Genomic DNA, 25,794 nt, shown 5'->3' on the forward strand with positions numbered 1-25,794 from the left:
GGGTTTTAATAAGCGTGCAGCTGAGCAGAACAAGCACACAAAGAATTTCAAAGCTAAAATTAACTGCCTTTTAGGAAATCAAAAAGGCTTTAAAATATAGGAACAAACCTTAGTTAAATTTAACGAAGGCCCCTTTGTAGATGTTCATTGTATTATGCTTCTCAAACAAGAGGGTGAAGCTTACCATAGACAACTGCACTTAAGTGGCTACATCACAAGCAAGAACCCACATGGTTGGATGCATGTACTCAATAAATTTGTGTTTACTTTGCACATCAATACTGCAAAAGCGCAGTATTGCTCAGTAGAAAGCTGCCTCCATACCAGCAATGTCGCAACAACTCCTTGTGATAGTAGAGCCAGCTTCGCTATGAGTTTTTTCAAATGGAAATTCGTTCCTTCCATTCGTTCCCTCTGATTACTACAAATTGTTTTCAGGTGTTTTAAAGAAGAAACCTGTGAGAATTGCCAGCCTTCCAAAAGCAACATCTCAGTTGTTTATCAAATCCAGGCACATCGTAAAGCAGATTTTGTGACCTTGTGAAATAAAGTTAACCACAGTATAAAGCAGCAGTTCTGCAGCTGCGTTCCTTTCCAGAAGTCAATAGGCATCTGCTGATTTTCAGAGTAAACCAAAGAACGCATTTAACCTTTTTTCATCCCTGCTTATTCCAGGCAAGAGCAGCCACGTGCAAAATTAAAAAGCTTTTTACTGTGTCAACATTGTTTTACACACAGTTTTATCATCTATTTGAATGTCTAGTTTGCCTTCTTTGTGCATACAGGGCCACCCTCAACCTCCCCGGCACTGCGTTAGAATCTATCTTAACTACATCCTCAGAGAAGAACTTCCTCCTTCTCTGCTACCCTCATTAGGGCACAGGCTTTTTACCTGCTGAAAGGACAGAAAACAAAAGTCCCATGCAAAGGAGCATTCCTTCTCTCCTTTCTTCCAGTGGGGAGGAACATCTTCAAATAGTGTAGCAAGACTTAACAAAAATCTATCTTAGCAAAAGGTTATTGGGTACGCTAAGGAGAGGGGGAGGGCCCTTTCAAGCACGTTGTCATCTTTTGCTATAACTGTTTGCCTCACTGGCCAGCAGCTCCACACCTCTGGGATCTAATTCTCTAGTTACAGAATAGACAATGGCTCCATTTGTCCAGCTTGGTTGCTTGGCCCCAGGCCTCAAGGGAGTCCGTTTCGCCTTCTTGGCTAGTCTTGCGCAACACAGTAGCATCGAGCTGAATATCATGGAAAACCCACACAGCAGAAACGAGGCCATGTAGTTGCCAGTTGTGTCCACAAGCCAACCTGTAGGGAAAGATACAACATTGCCACCATTATTATTATTATTATTATTATTATTATTATTATTATTATTTATTTCAATTTATATACCACCCTTTATCAAATGATTCCAGGGCAGTGTACAATATTAAGAATGCATTAAAAGGTAAGGATAAAGGGACCCCTGACCATTAGGTCCAGTCGTGACCGACTCTGGGGTTGCGGCGCTCATCTAGCTTTATTGGCCAAGGGAGCCGGCATACAGCTTCCGGGTCATGTGGCCAGCATGACTAAGCCACTTCTGGCGAACCAGAGCAGCGCACCCCGTCGCGGGGATTTGAACCGCTGACCTTCTGATCAGCAAGTCCTAGGCTCTGTGGTTTAATCCACAGCACCACCAGTGTCCCTATGCATTAGGGAGCACCTAACCCTTATGGCTGCAAAGGTCATCCTTGAAAATGTGTTGATGATACCTGGTGAAATCTCGAAAGCCAGAGGACATGCTGAGCAATATGACAGGCAGGGCTTCCATGCTCTACATTGCTAGGTGCAATGCAACTAGAAGCAGCAGAAGGTATTATCATCATCAACCTCTGTATCCCATGGTCGTCTGCATGGATGTGGGTTACCCCACTTTGTCCTCACAACAATTCCATGAGGAGGGGTCAGGCTGAGAGTGACTGAGTCCCAGTCCCCCAATGAGCTTCACAGCTGAGTAAGAATTTAAACCCAGACCTGCCAGACTGTTTGGTCTGCATAGCTCACATAAGGCAAATGGTTCCAATTTGAGATAACTGGCAGATAATTTGAGTTGCCTTGACGCAGACATTTGGTGGCAGTGGCAAATGCTACTTCTAAATAGCAGCACAAGAGTATCCACAGGCGGCCTTTGCATTAGAGTGGTTAAGGAAAACAAGGTGTGATTTTGCACTGAAAGTTCACAGTGAGAGAATGAAGAAAAATACCCAGAAGACAATGAAGAACTTTGTTCAGATCTGTCACATATTACTGGCTTTATAGCAATGCAGTATGGTGTCTGCTGGGTTTTTTTTGTTTCCTCTTAACTGGACCTCTCTAGGGTCCTCTTTCTTGCATTTGCCTTGCATACAGAAGGAATGTATTGCCCTCTGGTGTTCAGCTTAGTGAAAGAGGAATCCAAGCAGTGATTGGAAAGAAAGGGAAGGGGCCGGTAAAGCCATGTACTTGAGATTCATACATAACCAGGGAAGCTGATTCACATACAAAACTGACCTGCAACAGGTGGGCTGATTAGGTAGGGTATTGCATGAAGGAAGTACACCACCCCAAGGGCGGATGACAAGGAGGCCGTGCCCACCACGTCCGCGGTGACCACTGGGAGAAGCGTGATGTAGGCTCCATCAAAATACCCGAAGGTGAAGGAGAAAGGCACAAGGAGCGGAAAGCTCTGGAGCACCGGAAGGAAAAGGCAGCACAGGCCATCCATCCCCACCGCAAAGAAGTAGCAAACATAACGATACTTTTTCAGACACCTGCAAAGCAGTAGGCAAGAGAGTCAGTTGCAATGAAGTCATATTTATTTCATCTGATATCCGTGATCTTCACTGTAGCTGGGGTCTATCTATCTATCTGCAACTCCAGGGGCTGATCCTCATGTTTTCTGCCTGGACGTGCTCTGTTGCATTTGTTGGATTTTTGTCTCCTTTGGTTGTGGACTCTACCCTGTAATAAAAAGGTAAAGGACCCCTGGACAGTTAAGTCCAGTCAAAGGTGACTATGGGGCTGTGGCGCTCATCGCGCTTTCATGCCGAGGGAGCCGGCATTTGTCCACAGACAGTTTTCCAGGTCATGTGGCCAGCATGACTAAACCGCTACTGGTGCACAGAGGACCGTGACGAGTGCCAGAGTGCACGGAAACGCCATATACCTTCCTGCCGCAGCAGTACCTATTTATCTACTTGCACTGACATGCTTTCGAACTGCTAGGAGCTGGGACAGAGCAACGGGAGCTCACCTTGTCGTGGGGATTTGAACCGCCGACCTTCCGATCAGCAAGCCCAAGAGGCTCAGTGGTTTAGACCGCAGCGCCACCCTTGTCCCAACTAGCCTGTATTATTTAGCAGGGACCCAAGATGTACTGGATAAAATGGAAACCACAATAAAATTGTAAGTGCTGAAGGGGGGAGGAAGGAAAGATGCACTCTTCTTAACGTGGAAAATAATCCGTGGGGCATGCAATGGGGCTCGTTATCCCACATCACCCAGCTTTCTATGTCATCGCTCTTGGCCATTACCGTCTATCTGTCAGCCATCCAAAAGTGATGTTGCCGATGATGTCGACGACCCCAAGGATGGACATGAGGAAGGCCGCCTGCTGATGACTCATCCCGACCCTTAAGGCATAAGGCACCAGGTAAACGAAGAGGGGGCTGCAGCCGTAAGCCATGAACAAGACAGACACCGCGAGCACCACGAAGTCCGGCATCAGCAGAAAGTGGTACTCCTGCCACGAGCACTGGCACAGGTATTTGTGGGACCAGACTTTGATCAGAGGGGAGCAGACTGACCACTGCGTCAAGTCCTGCTTTTGTGCTTCCGGCCCAAACTCCTGCTCTGGGAAGTCGGGCACGCTCTTGCGGTCCTCTTTGCCCGCAACCGGTCTCATCAAGGCACCGCAGACGCAGAGGTTTAAAACGAAACCTCCCAGGATGAGCAAGGCTCCCCGCCAGGAAAACTGTTCAATTAGGAGCTGGACCACCGGGGCCAGGATGAAGGTGCCAATGCCGCTGCCCGACATGGCCATCCCATAAGCCAGGGCTTTCCTCTTGTTGAAATAGTTGCCCACCATGGCTATGGCTGGTGAATAAGAAAGTGCAAATCCCAGGCCTGGAAGAAGGAAATCACAAACACAAGCAAAACACGATTTGCTAGCAATGCAGATGCCATCACTGTTTCTTTTCTCTCTTAACCATACAAGAGGCCAATAAGATCAGCATAAAGAAAATAGCCCCCCTTCATAGTTTGCTCTCAGATTTTTGCTATGTTCAAGAGGCACACCAAACTGAGGGCTCGCCATCATATCTTGCAGCAGTGAGTTCCATAGATGGTTCTCATAGTAATTGTCATTCAGGAAGCTGCTAAGGCATGAAGGAAATCTGCTAGAACAAAGTGCTGGTTATTTTTGGGCAATAGCTGAGCTGAAAGCTGATACTGAAGCACTCGCACAATATGTGCTATAACAGGGACCTTTTTTTCTTAGCAAACAAGCTATTGGCAGCATTTGAGTACAGCATTTCTACAAAATTGTTATTAAACTGCAGGGGTCTGTGCACTAAGCTCCCATCACCGTGGCTATAATGCAAGTTTTAACAAGTCAGCAATTTCTGTGTAAACATTTCCGTTCCTCATTTTTGAAGAAAACGAACTAGCAGAACATTGCAGGTTATTTCACACACGCACACGCACAAACCCAGGCAATGTAATCAGCTGAAGATGCTGGTTCCACATTTAAATTTAGTGAATTAAGCACAGAAGGTTAACTGGTGTGCTTACTTTACACCGTCACAATGTGTGGCCTTTAACTGGGGGATCAGTTGAAATCTGATGAATTTTCAGAATCCAGAGTTTGAGAGGCAGAATTTTCAGCTGCAGACTTGTGAATCTTAGTGAGAAGTAGTGGGAAATTTGACGAGAACTTCAAAAGGTGTCATTGGTGAGCCTCACATTGTAACACCAACATGTGAACAGTCATAGGGACATAATTATGGCATTCCACCAAAACAACAAACCTGCATTTCTGAATTTCAAAATTAAGATCCCATTGTGATTTCCAACATTTGAATTTGCAATCTGAGAATCCAAGTCAGAATTATTATTTTCAAAAGTAACCTTGGCTTTGTTCTGATTGTTTCCTTCATATTCCTGATTTTGTTGACCATATTCTTGATTTTGTTGATCGCCACAAAAGTGGTGGCAGGGTGGGATTCAAACCCACGCCATCAAATCACACAGGGTCCCCGGACGTTTGACGGTCTATTGATCCCTGTGCCACCACTGTGATTGCCTCTTCGCTGCCACCAACCCGTTTCCCTCGGGTACACACGGAGTCCAGACAGTTGTTAACATTAAATCAAATAAGCAAGTTTATTTTATAAGCCTTAACAAGTTTATGGTTTCAGATAATTTTTCTTGTCAGTTTCTTAATCTTAGTTTCTATACCAGCTTATACCTTTCCTAATAACTGCTAACTAATTATCTCAACTGTCTATCTGACTCCACCTATCAGTTTCTCTCACTCTCTCACCACACAACACGACCAACCCACAGACTTATCCTCCCTCTTCCTTCTCCAACTCCCAACTGACTTCCACACAACTCCAACCCTAACTCTAACTCCTCCCCTTGGGTTCCCACTGGCCAATCACTTCACATTCATTTAACCCTTTCCTTATGACCCACCTAGGAAGCAAACGCCACATGGTCATATGTAAAAGCGCAAGATATTCTGATCCATTAACAGATATGTCTACTAATGGAGGAGGAGGGGAGAGTTTCCACACACACCCCACACCCCACACCTCATCTCCTTTCCTCAGCAGCCTTCAGTGTTCCTCCACAAATATGCTCTGAGGGGTCCCTCAGCCCTCCAGGACAGATTTTCAGGGACTACCAGGGGCTACAGGTGGAGAGAGAATCAGCCAACATCATCTCCTCTTGTCCTCCATTAGTGGGTGCCTCTGGTGAAGTAACAGCACTAGGATGACCAGCTGGATTTTGGGCAGCGGCTGCAGCTCTAAACACACACAACAGACACACAAGTTAGTCAAATTAGTCTCCTGAGAAACATGCATGGAGCTCTGCTGCAAGGTTGCAGTCCTCTAGAAGCCTATCTGGGGTTAAGTCTCAATGAATTCAGCAGCAGAGCTTATTTCCCAGAAAAATGCTCAGAGGAGGTTCCTGAAGCATGGAGAATAATAGTGTTGATGCAATAATAATAATAATAATAATAATAATAATAATAATAATAATGGCATGATACCTGTAAGAATTCCTAAGGAAAGGTAAAGATGCTCTAGGCTTGTGGCAAAGGAGCTCAGGATAAGTCCAGCAGATGCAAGAAGTCCTCCCAGAATGATGCCCACTTGGCAGGAGAGGTGATTGCTGATGAAACTCCCCAGTGGAGCTTAAAATGAAAATGAAGGCAGTCAATGGGGTGCATCTCCATTTGAACACATGTACTTTCACATGGACAAGCATGCACATTGGGGACAGATTTCTGTGTACGAAAAAGGGATACACATATATATGTGATGCTCCCAAAACAAACAGAGAGAAAGGCTGCCATGGGTTCTTCACCCTACCCTCCATAAAGCTTTCAACCATGGCTGTTTCCCCTAAAAAATAAATAAATCAAGAACGGTGGGGAGGGGGATAAAAGAAAATATTGGCATCCGCTCTAGAGCCCAGGTGATTTGTACATTTAAATTAATAACACACTCCCTAAGTTATGTTGCAATGTTATCCTCCAACGAGGAAAAAAATAGGTTCTATGCCCCACAATGACTCTGTGCATCTCATAAAGAAATGTGGGTAGAGATTATCTCATAAGGGAATTCTCAGTGAGTGATGGTTTGCAGATGGGGAAGCAATAGACATATGGGTCAAAGGAGCCCACGTCATCCCCTTCCCAGGTGACACTTGACAATAGATGTGAGTAGAGATGAGCAGATTGGCCTGTTTCTACTCTGTCTCAGTTTTACACATACTCATTCATAAATCTGTTCTGTCTTTTTTCCATGCTAGTCTGTGAATTTTTTTAAACGTACGAAAGTTCACACTGGGTGGCGTTCAACTAAATTTTACTCAGAGTAGGCCCACTGAAATGAATGGGCTTAACTCATTTCAGTAGGCCTGCTCTGAATAAAACTTAAGTCAAAAACCACCATTTTTTAAAAGGTCTTTCAGTGCCAATTCCCTTCTGCTTGCGCAAATATGGCTTCGGAGGCCAGGAAGTGAATTGTACCCTGTGAGTTTTGCATTTCAGCTTGTGTAATTACAATCACACCTCGTGTTACGTTTGCTTCATGTTGTGGCTTTTCAGGTTACAAATGCGGCCAACCCGGAAGTGTTTACTATTGCGCTTTGCGCACGCACAGTAGCAGCACTCTACTTACGGACCTTTGGGGTGCCAACGGCACTCTGAAACGGATCGCATTCGTAAGTAGAGGTACCACTGTAGTCCAAAACAAAGTGATGGGAGTGCATCCTAAAAGTTTCTCCAATAAGTACCTGCCTTAAACTTTGATTCCCTGATTACTAAAATGCATATCGTGTATTTTAAACCATAACAGGAAAGCAGTGCACTATAAATGAAATGAAACAACTGGAAACCAGAGAGATTGTGTGGAATTGCTTGTTCTGATCATCAGGCAGGTCTAAACCAGAAACTCTGCTCATTTAGTTCTGGTTTTTTATGACTATGTATCGCACCGTTGGGACACGGGTGGTGCTGTGGGTTAAACCAAAGAGCCTAGGACTTGCAGATCAGAAGGTCGGCGGTTCGAATCCCCGCGACAGGGTGAGCTCCCATTGCTCGGTCCCTGCTCCTGCCAACCTAGCAGTTCGAAAGCACGTCAAAGTGCAAGTAGATAAATAGGTACCGCTCCGGCGAGAAGGTAAACGGCGTTTCCGTGCGCTGCTCTGGTTTGCCAGAAGCAGCTTAGTCATGCTGGCCACATGACCCAGAAGCTGTCTGCAGACAAACGCTGGCTCCCTTGGCCAATAAAGCAAGATGAGCGCCGCAACCCCAGAGTCGGTCACTATTGGACCTAATGGTCAGGGGTCCCTTTATCTTTACCTTTATCACACCGTTACTAAAAGGAGACGTGCAGCACAATCTTATGCATATTTGCCCAGAAGGAAGTCCTATTGAATTGAATGAGACTTTTAGGCATAGGACTGCAGCCTAAAAGTACTTCACCCATACACACAATTGATCCAAATACTCACCACAAAACATTGTAGCACAGTCTACTATGGAATGGATCCAAGCTGTCCGGGCATAATCTTGAGCAAAGTAAGTCTGGAACTCCACAAAAAAAATTGAGATGCACCTGGAAAACACACACACACATGTTAAGCTACTACAGTTAAAGAATAAATGGAAACTAACTTAAGATGTATGGTGGATTCCAAGTGAAAGGCAGAGAGTTGAATTCAACATGGTTCCTTGTGCTTTTTGAGCTAGGGATGTCAAAGCAAGGGAAAGGGGCATGGAAATTGCCATAATTCATGTGTTCACCCGAGGGCAGGAATGGAAATAATAGAAACAAATATGAGCACTATTAGCTATCTATATCTATCTATTATCTATATCTATTATCTATCTATCTATCTATCTATCTATCTATCATTTATCTAAAGTTAAGTAACATTCATGGACCTTTAGCCAACAGAATACTCCCCACTGCTCAACCAAAAAACCCCAAATTGTGGCACAGAGGGACTGTGTGTGTGTGTGTTTTATTAAATTTCCTGTTTTATAATTTCAGATAAAATTTTACATACTTAAGATATCACTGACTTCCCTTCTTCTCTTTCCATGGTTCATTTTACATATCTTATATCTGTGAGGAGAACCTGAGCTTATCCCTGCATATTTTACAAAAACTATACTAGTCGGTTTTCCATTATTACATCTATCAAAACTTATTTACACCGTTGAATTTATCTTAATACCGCCAGCGTTTTCGGATATACACAATTATTTTCCATATATTCAATAAACCTTTTCCAATCTTCTTTAAACGTATGTTCTTCTTGTTCTCTTATTCTATATGTTAAGTCTGCAAGCTGTGCATATTCTGTCAACTTAAATTGCCAATCTTCTTTGGTTGGGACCTTGCTCGTTTTCCATTTTTGGGCTAACAAAGCATGGGCCACAGTTGTCGCATACATAAACCATCTTTTCTTACATGTAGGAATTTCAGTCTGAATTATCCCCAACAGAAAGGACTCTGGGGTTTTTTTGGGGGGGGAGTAATTTTAAACATTTTTTTCAATTCATTATCAATCATTTCCCAATACTATTTTACCCTTTTCCATGCCCAGGCACAGAGGGATTTTCAAGGGGGTAGGGGAGGTGAGAGTTGGGGCCCCGGTGTGCTGCCAACAACAGTTTCTTTGGTTTGAAAATATGCCCCCAGGTCCCAAAAGTTTGGTAACTCCTGAAAATCAAGCAGCCCTACCATTAGCAAAGCAAGGAAACCTGAAAATTTTATAGATTTCTTTTTTGGGGGTGGAGATTAGTATTAAAGAATGGCAAATTGTCCATTTCTCCTCACCAGTGTGTGGACTCCATTTAGTTTTCACTTTGAGGGCACCAAGGAGCCTTGGAATGTCTTTGGGCTCAAGGCCCAGTTTGTTATTTCAGGGAGACTTATTTTTAATAGAGTAAGAAGAGCCCTGCTGGATCAGGTCCATGGCCCATATACTCCAGCACCCTGTTCTCATAGAGGCCAGCCAGATGCCTCTGGGAAACCCACCAGCAGAACTTGAGCCCAACAACACTCTCCTCACTTGTGTTTCCTAGCAACTGGCACTCAGAGGCCTACTGCGTCTGACTGTGGAGGCAGAATATGGTCCTCGTGGCCAATGGACATTGACTATTTAGCCATGGATTTTACCCTGTTGTGAGGGTTACTGGGCCCCTTCTTTCAAATAAGCCCTCAAATATTTCCCTCAAAGAGAAATGAGAAAGATTGTTTCTGTAAGAAACAGGAGGGTGACGGTGGCTGACCATCTTTTGTGTAGTCTCAGACTAAAGCTCCTATCCCAGGTATGCACAGAGCCTGTACAAGCAGGTGCATTGTTCTGAACAACACAGATCTACTGAGTGGTGTTCTTATGAAGGAATACGAAATGGAGCTTGAAGCTTATAATGTTTATGTCCGATTATTGTGATCTATACATCAATTTTCACTGTTCTGGGCAAGACACACCCACCCACCCACCCAAGAGGTGTGGATTAAAAAGGCTTTTCTCCGTTTTAGATAAGACATTCCCCTTGCTTCATACAGATAAACAAGCTTCCTCCTAGGAAAACTGCAAACATGACAGAAAACTGCCCTTCCGAGGGGCCCGTGTGTGCACAACTGATGATTAATGGCAGTGTTTGTTTCAAGCTCATCATGATACAGCATTAACTGAAACACGTTCACCTCTGAAAAACAACTCAGAGCTGTCTTTCCGTGCCAGCTGATTTGGCTGGAACACCGAGGCCCATTTTCATGTTATGTCATCTGTCGCACTTGGTATAGCTGCAGGATATTCCTCCTGGTCCATGCTCTGAGGCTTCAGTCTCTTTCCTCTAGACAAGTTAGCAGACACAGCCTGCAGTGTTAAATATTTGGCTGGATGTTTCTGCCCTTCTTGGGTTGGTGGGAACAAAATTCCATGTATAATTCTATTTCTTAAAGTTTTATCATCAGGAAGAAAATGGAACTGAAGCCACATTTTCAAACCAACAGAGACAGGCTTGCCTAAATCTCCTCCACACCTCGGGGCCAAATGCATTTTAATTTGTGCAATGCACTCTTGAACAGTCCTTGCACAGTTTGTGAAAAGCGGCTCTGAATCAGTGTTGTAGTTTGCATGATATGTGTTATGTGGATGAAGAGCAACACCTGGAGGAATAATTTTGTCTCCAAAACACATGTGTATTATGCAAACGCTGAACGCTGGCCAATTTTTTCTTCTTCTGTTTTCTATTTTGAAGGAAGGCAGTATCAGATATTTTCTGAATATCTAAGATGCTTGAAGAGTATATATAGAGAAGGGGCCTTCTTGGGTCACTCACCCGTCTCATTGAGGGTAGTCGTGGAAAGGGATTGCACAACCAATGTCTGAGACATGAGTCATGTCAGGCAAGTCCTCAAAAAACAGGGCAGAACCAAGAAACCTGCTGTCTCTCTCTGTCTCTCATGTTGCCCACCGAGACCAAACAGCACACAGCCCATCAGGTAAGTGCAGCAGTCCCATTGGATAGGGGTCTTTTTTACTGAACAAATATAATTATTAAACAAACTTAATAATTACTTTTTGAACAAGTGTAAATCATATTACAAAGCGTCTTGGTCATGGGAAATATTTCCTAAACTGATGTGTCACCTTCTGCACAAGGTGGCTCACATCAAAATTATAACTTTTTAAAAAGTCACCAACTGTCAGGCATGGAAAGTCCTCCCCTCCCTTCGGAAACTTCACAGATAAGAATTAATGAGCAGTTGATAGATTTATAGTCCTTTTATTACAGCATCATGTCGCGAGCACAAATACACAGCTCTCCGCAAGAAGGGGAGTTGGCTAGTCTAATTCTCCTTCCGACTTCCGCAGCATTTTGGGCGTCAATGGGAAGTTCGTCCCTCCCTCTGACTCCTTTGCTCTCTGATACATTCGGACCTCTGAGTCCATGGTGAACGGGGGGGGGGGTCCACCACACTCTCAAGAGACGTCTCAACTAGATGCCCCCTCTCTTCTGGTTCTCTTGTCATTATGTTGAAACTGGCTAACTCCTCCCTAAGCTGTTCAGCTCCTGTCTCTCTCTCTCTGCTTCTGAGCATGTGGACAAGGGGGGAGACTCTTCTCCCTCCAGCTCTCCATCAGAGAGAAGCTGGTCTGCCATAGAATGCATTCTCCAGTACTCACCTTCAGACCATTCCCTGACACCAACATTGCAACCAATCAATCAACATTAACAACGGTTGGGGCAAAAACTACTCAGAATACAGGGGGCAATAATTTTGCATGCATTCAAACGATGTGCAACCACCAATGCACAGGGATGGAATGGGTTTGTGTATGCTCCGCTGACATGCATGGGGGCCAAGAACACCCTTGGGTGTCGCCTCTCCAGGGCAAGACAACCTTTGAAAAGTCAAGGGGGAGCTGGTTTGTCAGGATTTCATTAGGTAGAGACTTTGACAAGGTGGCAGTGCTAACAGGAGGTCGTTCTCACCTTGGTTCTTGCATTTGCCATCCTCTTGCATAATTTTTGGAAAGGTTGTGAACTTAGGCCAGTGCTATCACTAAGCAGAGTAAGCCTCAGACAGCAAGATTAGGATGTGATGAAAGAGCAGCGAGTTGTATCAGCCGCTTAATCTGTTATTGTATAGAAAAGACCCTTGTGGCCTCGGGTGCTAAGACTAATTTTACTTATTTAAAGTACTGTTATCGGCCACCCCAACCTCTGCTGAGCAGTGCAAGATACAAGGGGTCTTGGCACCCAACCAGGGCTTATGTTTCCTTTGGGCACAGTGGAGGCTGTAGGGTCTTTATGAAATATGGTTTGTTATTTACACCTGAGTCTGGATGGAGAGAGGGTTCTGAGCATCACATCTCAAGAGGGACTTGCTTGCTACAGCGGCACAGCACTTGATTTAAAGGCAACCTAGACATAATTCCTGTGTCTCCTCCATACAGCTTGTCCGTCCCTCAGCCCACATGACCTCTAGCCCCACCCTTCCTCTTCCCCAAAACCCTTGCTAAAAATGCAAGCCATGCCTCGTTTTTTAAAAAGGACATTTTCTCCTGTGGTGACATCATGCCCTCTGTTACCCTGGCAACCTCATTTGCTCAAGAATCAGCCTCAAGAATCTGATTGGTCATCAGCACCTTTGTATTCCTTAACGAGGCTATGCCCAGGTCTGGAAAAGGAGCTTGTTCTGCAGTTTTACTAAATCCAGTGCCAAAAGCAGTACTTTTAGGTTGCTTTGTAAAGGTCAAACACCAACACCACCACAAAGGCAGATTACAAAAGAAAATGCAATGCAGTACAATTGTAATTGAAACCTCACATATATTAATAAAAGCAAGAAATGCATACATAAATTATCCAAGCAAAATTGCTACAGGAAAATAATCTCAGAAGGAAATCAGAAGGAAACGAAGGCGGGTATCCAGGGCTCTCCTGGATATGTGTGACGATGGGGTTTGAGGAATCCCAGCAGGAAATGTCTTCTAGAAATGTGAGGCCACTGTGGCCTCCCTCTTGTGCTCTCCACCCTCTCAGTGGCAGGCATGTGAGGGCCTCCGTTGCAGATCTTAACATACAGGCTGTAAAAGCGGTCCTCGAAGTAACTCAGATCCGAAGCATTTAAGTTTTCAAAGCTAAGGTGCCTAACCCTGATTCCCAATGGCTTGATCTGCTCCCCGCCCCCCGCAAATTCTTCTGTCCCGCTCAAAGCAGATTCCCCAGAGCCCACCAATTTTGAAGGTGGCAGCAAAATGAAAAAAAGTTGGCACAGTGAAGCTTCAGCCCCGTGCCCTGATGGGGATGCAAACTGCTCCCTGTTAAATAAATGCAACCACCTCATTCTGAATTGGCAATGCACTGGCAATCAGCATAAGTGCCTCGTGAACCAATTGCCAGGCTCCTAACAGGACACAGCCAGCTGCATTCTGTACCAATTGAAGTCATCTGGTTGGCCGTACCAAGAAGAGAACATTGAGCACTAGCCTGATCCAGCAGGGATCTTTTTATGTTCTTGGCAGTCTTCATAGAATCATAGAATCATAGAGTTGGAAGAGACCACAAGGGCCATCGAGTCCAACCCCCTGCCAAGCAGGAAACACCATCAGAGCACTCCTGACATATGGTTGTCAAGCCTCTGCTTAAAGACCTCCAAAGAAGGAGACTCCACCACACTCCTTGGCAGCAAATTCCACTGTCGAACAGCTCTTACTGTCAGGAAGTTCTTCCTAATGTTTAGGTGGAATCTTCTTTCTTGTAGTTTGGATCCATTGCTCCGTGTCCGCTTCTCTGGAGCAGCAGAAAACAACCTTTCTCCCTCCTCTATGTGACATCCTTTTATATATTTGAACATGGCTATCATATCACCCCTTAACCTCCTCTTCTCCAGGCTAAACATGCCCAGCTCCCTTAGCCGTTGCTCATAAGGCATCGTTTCCAGGCCTTTGACCATTTTGGTTGCCCTCCTCTGGACACGTTCCAGTTTGTCAGTGTCCTTCTTGAACTGTGGTGCCCAGAACTGGACACAGTACTCCAGGTGTACTTCAAAGACAGTCCTATGTGAAGCACGTTGCAGAAATCCAGCCCGCATATCACTAACACTTGGATAACTGAGGCAAGGTCAGACTGGTGCACAGTTGGCATACCAGTCTAAATTGGTTAAAAAAAACACTCCTGGCTGCTATCACCACTCGAGCTTCCCCGGTTGGCATGGAGAACTCCAGAATTCCACTCTTTGTCCTCCAGGGGAAATACATGTCCAAACAGCACTGGTTGCAAGCCTCCATCCACTCACTTTATCTGGATGGAACCCATCTTGTCTGGATTCAGTATCAGCTTGATGGCCCTCATCCACTCTATGGGTTGACTAACTCAAAACCAACAAGTTCAGTAGGTGTACTCAAGAGTATGACACAGCCGGCTACAACCCTACATGTCTTTGCAGCTCTGCAGAGGAAGGTACCATCATGCATCAGGTGAGACTGGTGAGGATGCAGAGGGATGTCACATAGTTCAATGCACTCCCCTCAGGTGATCCACCTGGGTCTTTCTCAATATCTGTGACACACTTTTAATGCTGCCTTAGTAAAGCAATCCTGCTATTATTAGACTTAGAATCATGGAGTTGGGAGGGACTTTGAGGATCATCTAGTCCAATCTCACGCAATGCAGGACTATGCAGCTGTCCCTGTGACCTTGGTTTTATCTGCACCATGCTCTAACCAACTGAGCTATCCAGTGGACTGCTGTAATCATTCTGCAGATAACGTGGCTAAGAAGTGTCCAGATAAATTAATTAACATCCTCCATTCCTGGACCACGAGGTAGCATTTCCCACCGCTTTCAAGCAGGGGATAACAACAACAAAAGCTGGGTGAAGAATCACACCCATAAACGCCCTTACCTTGTTACAGCTCTCGTGCAGATAGTAACAAGGAAGCAGCCGATCACAATCATCCACCCCCAGCCACCATCGGGAGGGGAGGCGCTTAAACCTTTCCTTGGTGCAGCCATGGCTGGGATAAGGAGTCTTCCTTTCTGTCCAGAGTCACTCTGCAAGACCTGCCAGTTGACAGGCAAGGCATGCATGGAATGTTACCTGGCACATGGGTTATTTGACATCTGAAACAAAAAAGCAAAAAAGAAACAATAGGGAACAGATCAAAGCAAACCACACATGGCTCTATCAAAGGCCACTATCAAATAGTTCAATGGAGAGGCAAGCTTTATTGTTTAAAGTTAAGCTTTTTATTTTTAACTCCCAACAACCGCAGGAGTAAATTCTATGCATTGTTGGCAGCAGCTGACTATGGGCCATATTCGCCACTTTAATCCAGAGTCACTCCATTGATCTCACTTCATGTTCTGCCTCACCCATAACAGATGGAATCTCTGTATCTGACAGAAAATCTATCGTCAGAATATTTTAAAATCAGAGCACGTTAACATTCAAAATGCATTTGAATGGACTGAATCCTGAACTGCGATGTCCTGTTGTTTTACTTTGATACTTGGGAGCTGGTGAGGTGGCTTAGAGTCCAGTCCACAAACCAATATTTACTCAGATGTTCCATTAACATCACTAATTCCTAAGTAACTATGCACAGGATCACAGCCTTAGATGTATGATAGAACATTTGTTTTCATGTAATAATGGCAAGAAGAAGAAGAAGAAGAAGAAGAAGAAGAAGAAGAAGAAGAAGAAGAAGAAGAAGAAGAAGGCCTGCTCACAGGCTAATCTTCCAGAAGTGCAGAATGATGACTCTTGAAAGGTTTGCATGCAACTTTCATGGCTAAGACAACAGCATTTCCCCCCAGTGGTGAAAAAAAAGCAGTTAACATCTTTCTAAAGTTGGGAAGGGTAGAATGTCAAAGGCATAACTAACATCAAGCGGCCCAACTGTTAAAAGTGCCTTTGAAGATCATCTCCCTTATAGCTTTGCTTGAATGAGGAACTGGATCAGCAAGCTGGAATTTAAAGCCAGACCAAAGATGGGCACTACTAAATCCCAAAGATAGCCAGCCAGTTTCAAATGCAGTCTCTGCATTATATGTTTCCTTTTCCTAGACCCCTTCCCTATTTGTTAGTTTAAAAAGCTTTTTTACTACAGTACTTTTTAGGTTAAGTTGCCCCTCAGAGGAGTTTTACAACTATGTTCAAATAAATCCATGAAATCCAAAGGAGAAGCCAGTAAAAGAAATAAAATATCCAGTTTGGTTCCAGTCATATGCAAGCCAGCATACCAACAGAATAACCCAGGTATCTCTAAAGAATGTGATGTTGTTCATAGTTTTATTCAAATGGGTTTATCATGGTTTTATTATTGTTGGGATTAATTGTGCTGTAAATCGCCATTAGGTGAATAGTGGTAGGCAAATTTACCAAACAAAAGTGAATAAAACACCTTATACCTTCATCTAAAAACCCACACAACCTCTTTCATTGGACCTGTCAGTTGCCTTTCTGTACTGCTGTCAGGGCCCAATTTTAGAGTCTTATTGGACAGGGGTAGGAAGCTGTGTTGAAAGGGTTCCCAGTTCTCAGAATTCTCAGTTCCCAAAATCCTCTGGGGAAAACCTTAACAATTAAATCGATATAAAATCCACCTCATAGATATGAATGGATTTTCTAACTATGGTGTTGTATAGTTCTCAGAATTCTCTGGAGAAAGTCTTACCAATTACACTGACAGGAAAAACCTCCTCATATTTATGAACCGTTATTAGTTCATAGTATGGATATGCCCCCTTGTTCATCTGAGAACAAGGGAAGAAGAAGAAGAAGAGTTTGGATTTGATATCCCACTTTATCACTACCCAAAGGAGTCTCAAAGCAGCTAACATTCTCCTTTCCCTTCCTCCCCCACAACAAACACTCTGTGAGGTGAGTGGGGCTGAGAGACTTCAAAAAAGTGTGACTGGCCCAAGGTCACCCAGCAGCTGCATGTGGAGGAGCGGAGACGCGAACCCGGTTCCCCAGATTACAAGACTACCACTCTTAACCACTACACCACACTGGAAATGACTTCCAGGTCAGAGAGCCTAAATTATCTGGAGAAACCCTGGAGCTAAGACACTACCACACTTTCCACTACCTTACTCAAGCAAAAGCACTTCATTTGGACCATCAACATTAACATTCTGTTGCTTTGTTGAAAAGGATGTTTCTTCCCCTGCTGAATGAAGAATTCTTTTTTAAAAATAATAATAATAAAACAAATAAGCAAAGCTGTCTGGTATGTGATATAGTTTTCCTTGGATGGAGACCTAAAATAGCCCAGCTGAAGCCTAATCCTTTAGTGGTTGAACACACAATATTCCTGCTGACAAGAATCACAGGCAGTCCCTTGAAACCTTATCCAATGCCATTTCTATGAGGGAACTGAGTCCATTTCAAGATAAACAACGATAAGCAGCTTGGAAGAAGCTTTTAGTTCCATTTCAGCTTTATTAGCAGTGATCTTGAGGCCAACTCTAATGTTATGGTCCCACATCATAGCTACCAATAAAGTACCAGGAATGTGCCCAGAACTCGCATTTGGAATAGCTTGCGCAATGGTCCCTACCTTGACAGAACTCTGGTGTGGTACCAGCCAGGCCAGGACTTTGGGGCAGAGGGCCAAGGTCCCATTCAGTGGAATGAGCTATTCATAACAGGAAGCAGTTCTGCACATTTCCCTATACCTCTATATCTGTGCTGGGTAGAAGAGTATTTATGTCTTTCATCCAGTTGTCAAGGGTCTCCGTTCTTTATTTTTAAAACTGTGATCATTAAAGCTGCCTTGTATCCTCTGCTGTGCATCAAGTGCCCTGCTTGAACATACACACCAACTCCAAGCGAGATTTGGCTCTCAGATCAACAGGAGATCTGGCAGGAAAGTGCTTCCTAAGAATCTCAGCATTTTGCATATTAACCTTATGCATGACTTGTTTTAAATATTTACATTCCATTTCCCCCAAACGTTTCTATAAAAGCTGCTCCTTTATAGCCATGCACATGACTTACATGCAACCACACCAAAAGTGGAAGAGAGGTTCAGAAGAAAGGTGGTGGGATGAAAAGGAGGGCAGGATTCCTGGCACCTTTAACAGCTGTAGAAAAGCAGGATTGCAGCAGGTATAGCAGCCCTGCTCCCCCTTTCATCTGACCACTCTACTCAAACTGTTTTAAGTGCCGAGCGAAAAATCAGTCTGCTTCCAGAAAGAGGTTTATTATGTATCGGTGCTCCACATGCATCCAAGATTATTTCCAGTGTCCTTATGAACATTAAAACGTCAGTACCTAGCTTTCCCCAATCTAATCCAGATTTACCCTACCTGAAGGAAATCCAGTGAGTTTTTTAAAAAACCTGTTATCGTAACAACCCATTGTCATGTTTCTGGAAGTACCCTAAAAGCCATCACAATCCCCACCCCCCCACCCCGATAATGGTGTGTTGCCTTTAACTCATGCCTGAAATAAATGCAACAGGGACAGTTTTCCCCTATGCCATGCTACTTGCTTGTCAGACAGAATGATCCCTTCCTCCTCTCTTCCAAGTGCTGTTTTGGGGGCTCTCCCAGCTCTCCGATGAGGATTTGGGAGAGATGCAGGGACCCCACTGCATGAGCGGATGCCATTGCACTGGTTTCTGCTAGTGTGCCAGCTAAATTTAAACCAATCCTAAGGGTTGTCTTCAACCAAGTCTTACTCAAAGTAGACTCACTGAAGTTTATTGACTAACTTCGGTTCATTCATTTTAGTGGGTCTATGCTAAATAGGCCTTAGTTCAAGACAACCCCAAGAGACTTCATCTGGAAAACAAATCTAAATGTGACCTTAAACCTAGAGCTTCCCTTAAAGCTTCTCTAAAAGGCAGCGATTTCTACCTGCTCGTGCAGTGAACAACACAGGATAATATCACCAAGGCAACAATAAACATCCATAAAAATGGCAAAGGTAGTTTCTTTCCCAAATAGGTTTTATCATAAACAATAGCAAATATATATTGTAATATATATTGTAATATATCAGTGGTTCAGGTTTATCAAACTGAAGAACATCGTCCTCTTTCTATGCTCCTCCCGATGGAAACATGCAGAAGGGGACAGATGTACCCCTGCTTTAAGTCGTTTACATACTGTCTTCTCTTGTAGACTATTTACTACAAAGCTTGATGACTAAGCTTTTTAGTAACGAAACGTCGGATTACCAGAAAGACGTCCGAGCACTGAGCCACTGGTATATCACAAGTGGACTCTTTATTGACCGTGTTTGCTATTGTTTAGGATAAAACCTATTTGGGAAAGAAACTACCTTTGCCATTTTTATGGACGTTTATTGTTTGTTTGCAGATAGTTGCCTTGGTGATATTATCGTGCGTTGATTGCAGTAGTCATTGTTCATTATTTTATTGTTATTCTCCTGCAGTGGGCAGCTGAATGAAGGAGCCGCGTGTGCTAGGCTGCAGTCCGTTCATGCAGGGAGATGGTGAGGTCGCTTTAAAAGCTGCACAGAAAAGGACATCTCCGTGGGTGTGAAGTGTCATGCAGGGCGAGAAGCTGTACCTGTACTCTTCTAAATTGCTTTCAGTAGGGCATTTGTAGAAGAGAGCTTACAATCCCAGTTACCTTATGAGCATATTGAAAGGATAGCAAATGAGCCTGGATCCTGCAACTGGCCTCTCTAGCCCACTAAGGGACTTCAGGGGGAAAGGTCACTGCCACACCATACATTTAAAGCACATGGCCTCCCCCTGTGGGAACTGTAGTTTACTCCTCACTTAGCTACAAATCCTAGCACCCCAAACTGCAGTTCCCAGAATCCTTTTGGGGGGGAGTTATATGCTTTAAATGTATGGTATAGATGTGGCTTTCTACTGCTGGACTTTTTCAGACCAGGAAGCAGAGGCAGCTGTGAAGCCTGCAGTCAGAGCAGTGAAGGAATGTTCAATGGGAATAAAGAAAACACACCATCCATGGCCACTGTGCAATGTTAAGTTAGGCTCAATCCTGCACCCCATGAAATGATAAAGAAATTCTAAACCCTGAGAATGAGGAGGAAAATTGAAGATTTTTTTTTATTTTATTTTTTGCAGGGGAAGAAAACATGGAGGACAGGTTTCGGCACAGAACTAATAGAAATATCCTGTTGAGGCTTTGTTTTTTTAGGGCCATTTGGAAATACCATTGTATTCATCTTAGTGCAATGAGACACACCTTCCTAATCTGTAGATCAAATGTTGGGGAAACTAATCTCTGCATTTCCTCAAGGCAAAAACATCACCAGCATCACCATCACCGTGGGCAACAGATTTTGAAGAAGCAGCATAGCAGCAAGTCAATAAAATGGAAGGTGTTTTTCCTAGGTGGTATCTCTGTGTTTCTGTTGCTTCCGGGGGGGGGGGGATTTCCCAGAAGTGAATAAGTGATAGGGAAACTTGAGGAAAACTGGACAGCTGTTAAAAGCTCAGCAGCCCCATGAAGGATGGGAATGGTGAAGCTAAATGGAAATCGGATACATCAGAGTGAGGATACTTAATCTGCCTCAACTCTAGAACTCGTGAGTAGTCGCCATCTAAAAACAGCTACTATGAGAAGCTGTACATGTAACAGAAGCTAAAAGCGGAATAAGTACAAGCTCTCGTTCACGTCAACATGAAGTCAGAAACAGCATCCACTTGGTTGGATAACTGCAAAACAGTGTGGGATTAAGTATTAAGGGCTAGACATGATACAATGGCAGCACTTCAGCCACATTGAAGGGGCATAGGATGGAGCCTGAACAATTAGAAGGAAAGGAAGCAACCAGAAAACCAATGGAATTTCTGACATTTTCTTTTAGGCAGTAGACCCCACACAACATCACAAGGTTGTGTGTCGGTGTTGTTTCTAAATGACCCCTCAGTTTCAAACATAAAACTTGGAAGGCTGATGATCAAGAAACACAAACCCAATGGGCACACAGAGTTAATCACCCCATGCTTTGGACTCGGGCTACATTTCCCATCAAGATCTCTTTCCCAGACCATTACGCATGTTCCCTTGTTAAATACAGGGTTGCCATGTGAAACCGTCCTGCCTCCTTAAAAGCTGCAAATCATGATGTCGCTGTAATCTTTCTCACTTTGTTTTCCCCGCAGTCCTACCACCCACTTTCTCTCCAACCACACCTTGTTCCTCCAGTTATTTAATTAATTCCTCTGTAATTAATCCTGGACTGCATACAAACCCTCACAGAAAGTGTAAACTGGGTACATGATCTTGAGGAAGAACACTTACTGAAACCAACCAACCAACAATTTCCATTAGTCAGCATCAGAATTAAGTTCCAACCCTTTGTGGATTCCAGGGGAAGAATTTCTAGGTCAGAGAGCCGGTCCTGGAGGCAAGCTGGAGCTCCAGCATTCCTAATTTTAAAAAGAAACTTGAGCAATGACCTATTTAATGAGCACTTCCGGTTCCTCAACTATATCTCTTGGTATTTTCCATCCCTAATTAGTGTTCTCTCATTTTCACATGGATATAAGTGAGGTCTTCCTTGCTATCAGGGTGGAAATCAAACAAGGCTAGGATCAATTGTTTCCTAGTCTTGAGCATGAAAAGATACCCAACCAGACCCACTGGCTTTTTTTTAATTGAGCATGTATTTTGATAATGGACAAAATCCATTACTAGTACTATAATATTAATCTTTCTCAATGGCCATTACTTCCACTTATTGCAGGTTTGCTTGGTGCGCTATGCTTCTGAAAATTATGATGCCTATCATTGTATATCATCAAGCCTCATTGTATTGATTCCACCCTCTCTCAACTACCACCACTGTTGACCATCAGGGGATTTATGGAAGCAATAAAAGAATATATCCAAAAGTAGGGGGTGTCCATAGCTCAACCACAAGAATCATGTGAGATTTCTTTAGACGTATGGGCTTTTTTAAAAGGGGGCTTTAACATGGCAGTTATTGACGAACATGTTGCAACAATGAGGCTCGACACTGCAGTGCAGTCAGCAATGCAAACACAAATCACAAATCTGACAGAATCTCCATTAACCAAGTTATTAGAAACTCCTTGCTTTAAGAGCTCATTGAGTTTGTGGGAAATGGGTGTGTTTCAGTATACGCTGGAGTTTCCACAAAAGTTCACCTAAAGTAAAATCAGAGGTGAATTTGGAAAGGCCTTGGTCAACTAAACTGATCTGTAGGGACTACAAGAGAAGTTGTTGCTGTTGCTAATGTTTTATAAGCGGTAAATAAGAAAATGAGGGTGGGGTGTGGATACACTCACACAAGAGATCACACATGCCTCATTTATTTTCACTTCCAAAAATCAAGATCTGTTGTATGCCACCGTAGCCCCCTTGCCTCATATGGCACTGTATCGGCAGCACCAAATACTCTCCAATTCCCAAAATTGACTTGAAAATTTAGTCAATGCTCCTGAATAAACCAAGTTGCCTAGAAGCCATAGGTCCATTGAGCAGCTTTGAAGCAGCAATCCTCCCCACCCCCATGTGAATTCTGAGTGGTACAGTCCTAACAAGGAACAGCGTAGCTCAAAGGTGAGAACAGATTCCTGAGAGTGTTTGTTGACCTCATGTAAAGGTTTGGATACATTTGTGTCACCCTGGCTGAACCGCCTCCAAATCTCCTTTGCCAATCCCGCTTCAACCCTTGACCTGAAGTTGAGGCAGTCACAGAGGATAAAGAACATATTGCTTCTGTTTCAGTGCTGCGGCTGCTACAAGTGCTTCTGCTGCTATCAGTGCCAATGTTATTTCATATCTATTAGCAGGCAACTGTGTATCAAGAACACACACGGCCTGTGAGTTTATCCTCTAAACCAGGTGGGACTAGGATTTTAAAAGAGACCAGAAGTTTTTTTAGCCAGCAGAGAGGTTCAGAAATGAATGAATGCATGAAATTGTATTGTGACCCAAATACACAAATGTATAAACAGTAGAGACTGAAATAATATGGGATATGCACTGATGGGAAGCGACCCATTGTGACCACCCCAAACCTTTTGCACATAGAGAAACATTTTAGCATCATGAGCACAAATCCTCATGAATGCTCAATAGAAAGAATATCTAGCTGGGCCCATAGCTACCTAATTTAAACTGCAACACATTATTTTTTAGATTTCTAAATAATGTAAACAGTTTGGAATGGCAACATTAGTTGTTGTTGTTTGTTTTGTTTTGTTTTGTTTTTTTGTTTGTTTGTTTAAAGAATAAAGGCAGTGTGTGAGGCTGCCTCTGAAAACGGTTCAGAAACTTCAACCGGTGCAGAATTTGGTGGCCTGGTTTCTCATTGGGGTAAGATGGTTTGAATATATTACATTGCCCCTGGCCCAACTGCACAGGCTGCCAATTACTTTCCAGGCCCAATTCAAAGTGCTGGTTTTGACCTATAAAGCCTTAAATGGCCCAGGACCACAAGGTCCACCTCCCTCCATATGAACCAACCTGAATGTTGTGATCATCATCTGAGGCCCTTCTTTGTGTGCCCCTTTTACAAGAGGTTTGGAGGCTGGCAACACAAGAACGGGCCTTTTCTGTGCCAGGGAGGCTGACCTGGCACCTTCATTATACAGTGGTACCTCAGGTTACATACACTTCAGGTTACAGACACCGCTAACCCAGAAATATTGCTTCAGGTTAAGAACTTTGCTTCAGGATGAGAACAGAAATCATGCTCTGGCGGTGCAGGAGCAGTGGGAAGCCCCATTAGCTAAAGTGGTGCTTCAGGTTAAGAACAGTTTCAGGTTAAGAACGGACCTCCGGAACGAATTAAGTACTTAACCTGAGGTACCACTGTATATTTAGGTGCCAGGCAGAAATGTTTCTCTTCAACCAGGCCTTGGGCTGATTAACATTCCAAGGGCTTTTAAATGTGTTAATGGAGTAAATGATTTTGCTTCCGTTTTTTTCTTATGTATTTTGTGTTATGTATTTTGCGTTCTTATTTCGTATTTTTGAGTTGTGAACCACCCTACGATTTATTATCATAAATAACAGTAATAGCAACAATAATGTAAACCCCGTGTGTATCTGAATCCGTAACGCTTCGCTTACCTTGTGGATTTGGGAGCTGCCGGGATATGTACTTGTCAGCAGATCAGAGCAAAGAGATGGAAGGACATATCTGTAAGTAAATAAACATAAGGTGGTTCTTTTTAAAAAAAGAGGGATTTATATAAAGTTCATTGTACGTCGCAACATGAGAAGCTGGGCACGTCCACACTTTTACATCCATATCTTACATTAAGGAGTTCAAGAGGAATGGCAGAAGAGTTGAAGCTAAGATGGGAGATAATCCTGCACCTGATGGCATGTAACATCAGGGGATTGGCTCCACACTCTTATCAAAAATGGTCCACAGAGGGTAGGATAATTCTGGATCTGGCTCGCAAGGTGAAAATAAATTCCCTATCCCTATTTTCTAGTGCGGTCACTCCAAAACACATCTCACCCCCAATTTTTGTTAATCAGTAGCCATATTGTGTTACATTGAAGTCAAGATTTGGCATGTGTTCCAAAGATAAAGGCATAGTTAAGATGAGTGCTACCACTAGGCAGCATGAGATAGTTTGACTCAGGTGAAAAATCTCAGAATTGTCTTAGAGTACATGACTTCTGCTCTCATCTTAAGTCTAGAATAGAATCGTTGGGCTAAAAGCAACACCACAAGCAAAGTATCAACTGGATAAAATGAAATGAAATGAAACAATGAAAGAGAAGAAAAAGGAGTGGAGGTCAAGGGAAAGCACTTTTTCCTTACCTATATGGATGTTAGGAAACTTTGAACTGATCACACAACTAATGCTCTGGTCTTTCAAAGAGAGAGACTCACATTCCATAAGTTTAAAGGTAACTGGTGTGGCCAAGCAAGTCAGCAAATTCTCTGTGCTCAATGAGCAATTTGGAGTTGCTGAATAACTCACATTCCCAAATGTCTATTTTTCTGTATTACACACTTTTCTCAAAAGCTTTATTTTGAACTCCCACAGTAGAACAAAAGAAAAAGACCATGTTGTTATCTGAGCAACCAGCCAGCAGTAACTTCATGAACAGGGAATGGTTATTGGGGGGGGGGGTTGTCCTACAGATTTGCACAGTTGCACTGTAACCGATATGGACAAAGGTTTTCAGGAGCTGCCATTTTCTTCCATTTGGTTGTTGATGTTCTCCCCTGCCCTTCTACCCAAGAGTGTTACATTTAGAAAAAGAACCCCAGTCCATTTTGCCATTTTACTTAAGTGTGTTCATAATGTATTTTTAAAATAATCAAAATAAAAACAAAAACAAGCCAATAACACACACACACCACCCCGATAGCATTGGCTGCCAATCATCCAAAGGCCTGGTTAAAGAGGAACATTTTTGCCCTCACGGCTTACACTATACCACAAGATCTGAAGGTAGTTCTGTTATGCCATCTTCAGGATTTGATCAATGGCATTTTCCTGAAGTGGGACACAGGTGGCGCTGTGGGTTAAACCATAGAGCCTAG

At 43.5% G+C, this 25,794-nt stretch overlaps 1 protein-coding gene across 1 annotated transcript; it reads right to left on the minus strand.

Moving 5' to 3' along the window:
- Window positions 1-692: 692 nt before the first annotated feature.
- Window positions 693-25,084, minus strand: SLC16A12 (solute carrier family 16 member 12). The gene is made up of 8 exons (XM_053388671.1): window positions 25,063-25,084; window positions 24,357-24,426; window positions 15,199-15,416; window positions 8,276-8,379; window positions 6,306-6,449; window positions 3,562-4,153; window positions 2,540-2,799; window positions 693-1,312 (listed from the first exon to the last, which is right to left on the minus strand). The coding sequence occupies exons 3-8, from the start codon at window positions 15,381-15,383 to the stop codon at window positions 1,065-1,067; spliced, it is 1,533 nt and encodes a 510-aa protein (XP_053244646.1). The 5' UTR covers window positions 15,384-15,416; window positions 24,357-24,426; window positions 25,063-25,084; the 3' UTR covers window positions 693-1,064.
- Between the last annotated feature and the right edge of the window lie 710 nt (window positions 25,085-25,794).

Source organism: Podarcis raffonei, chromosome 5 (genome assembly GCF_027172205.1).
Source record: "Podarcis raffonei isolate rPodRaf1 chromosome 5, rPodRaf1.pri, whole genome shotgun sequence".
Lineage (NCBI taxonomy): Eukaryota > Metazoa > Chordata > Lepidosauria > Squamata > Lacertidae > Podarcis > Podarcis raffonei.

Excerpts from the sequence above, each read along its gene's own strand:
- SLC16A12 (XM_053388671.1), bottom strand. The coding sequence starts at position 15,383 with ATGCATGCCTTGCCTGTCAACTGGCAGGTCTTGCAGAGTGACTCTGGA. Across the intron at positions 4,154-6,305 it reads TTCCTTAGGAATTCTTACAG|GCCTGGGATTTGCACTTTCT; the intron begins GTATCATGCCAT and ends TCCTTCTTCCAG. Across the intron at positions 1,313-2,539 it reads AATCAGCCCACCTGTTGCAG|GTTGGCTTGTGGACACAACT; the intron begins GTCAGTTTTGTA and ends CTTTCCCTACAG.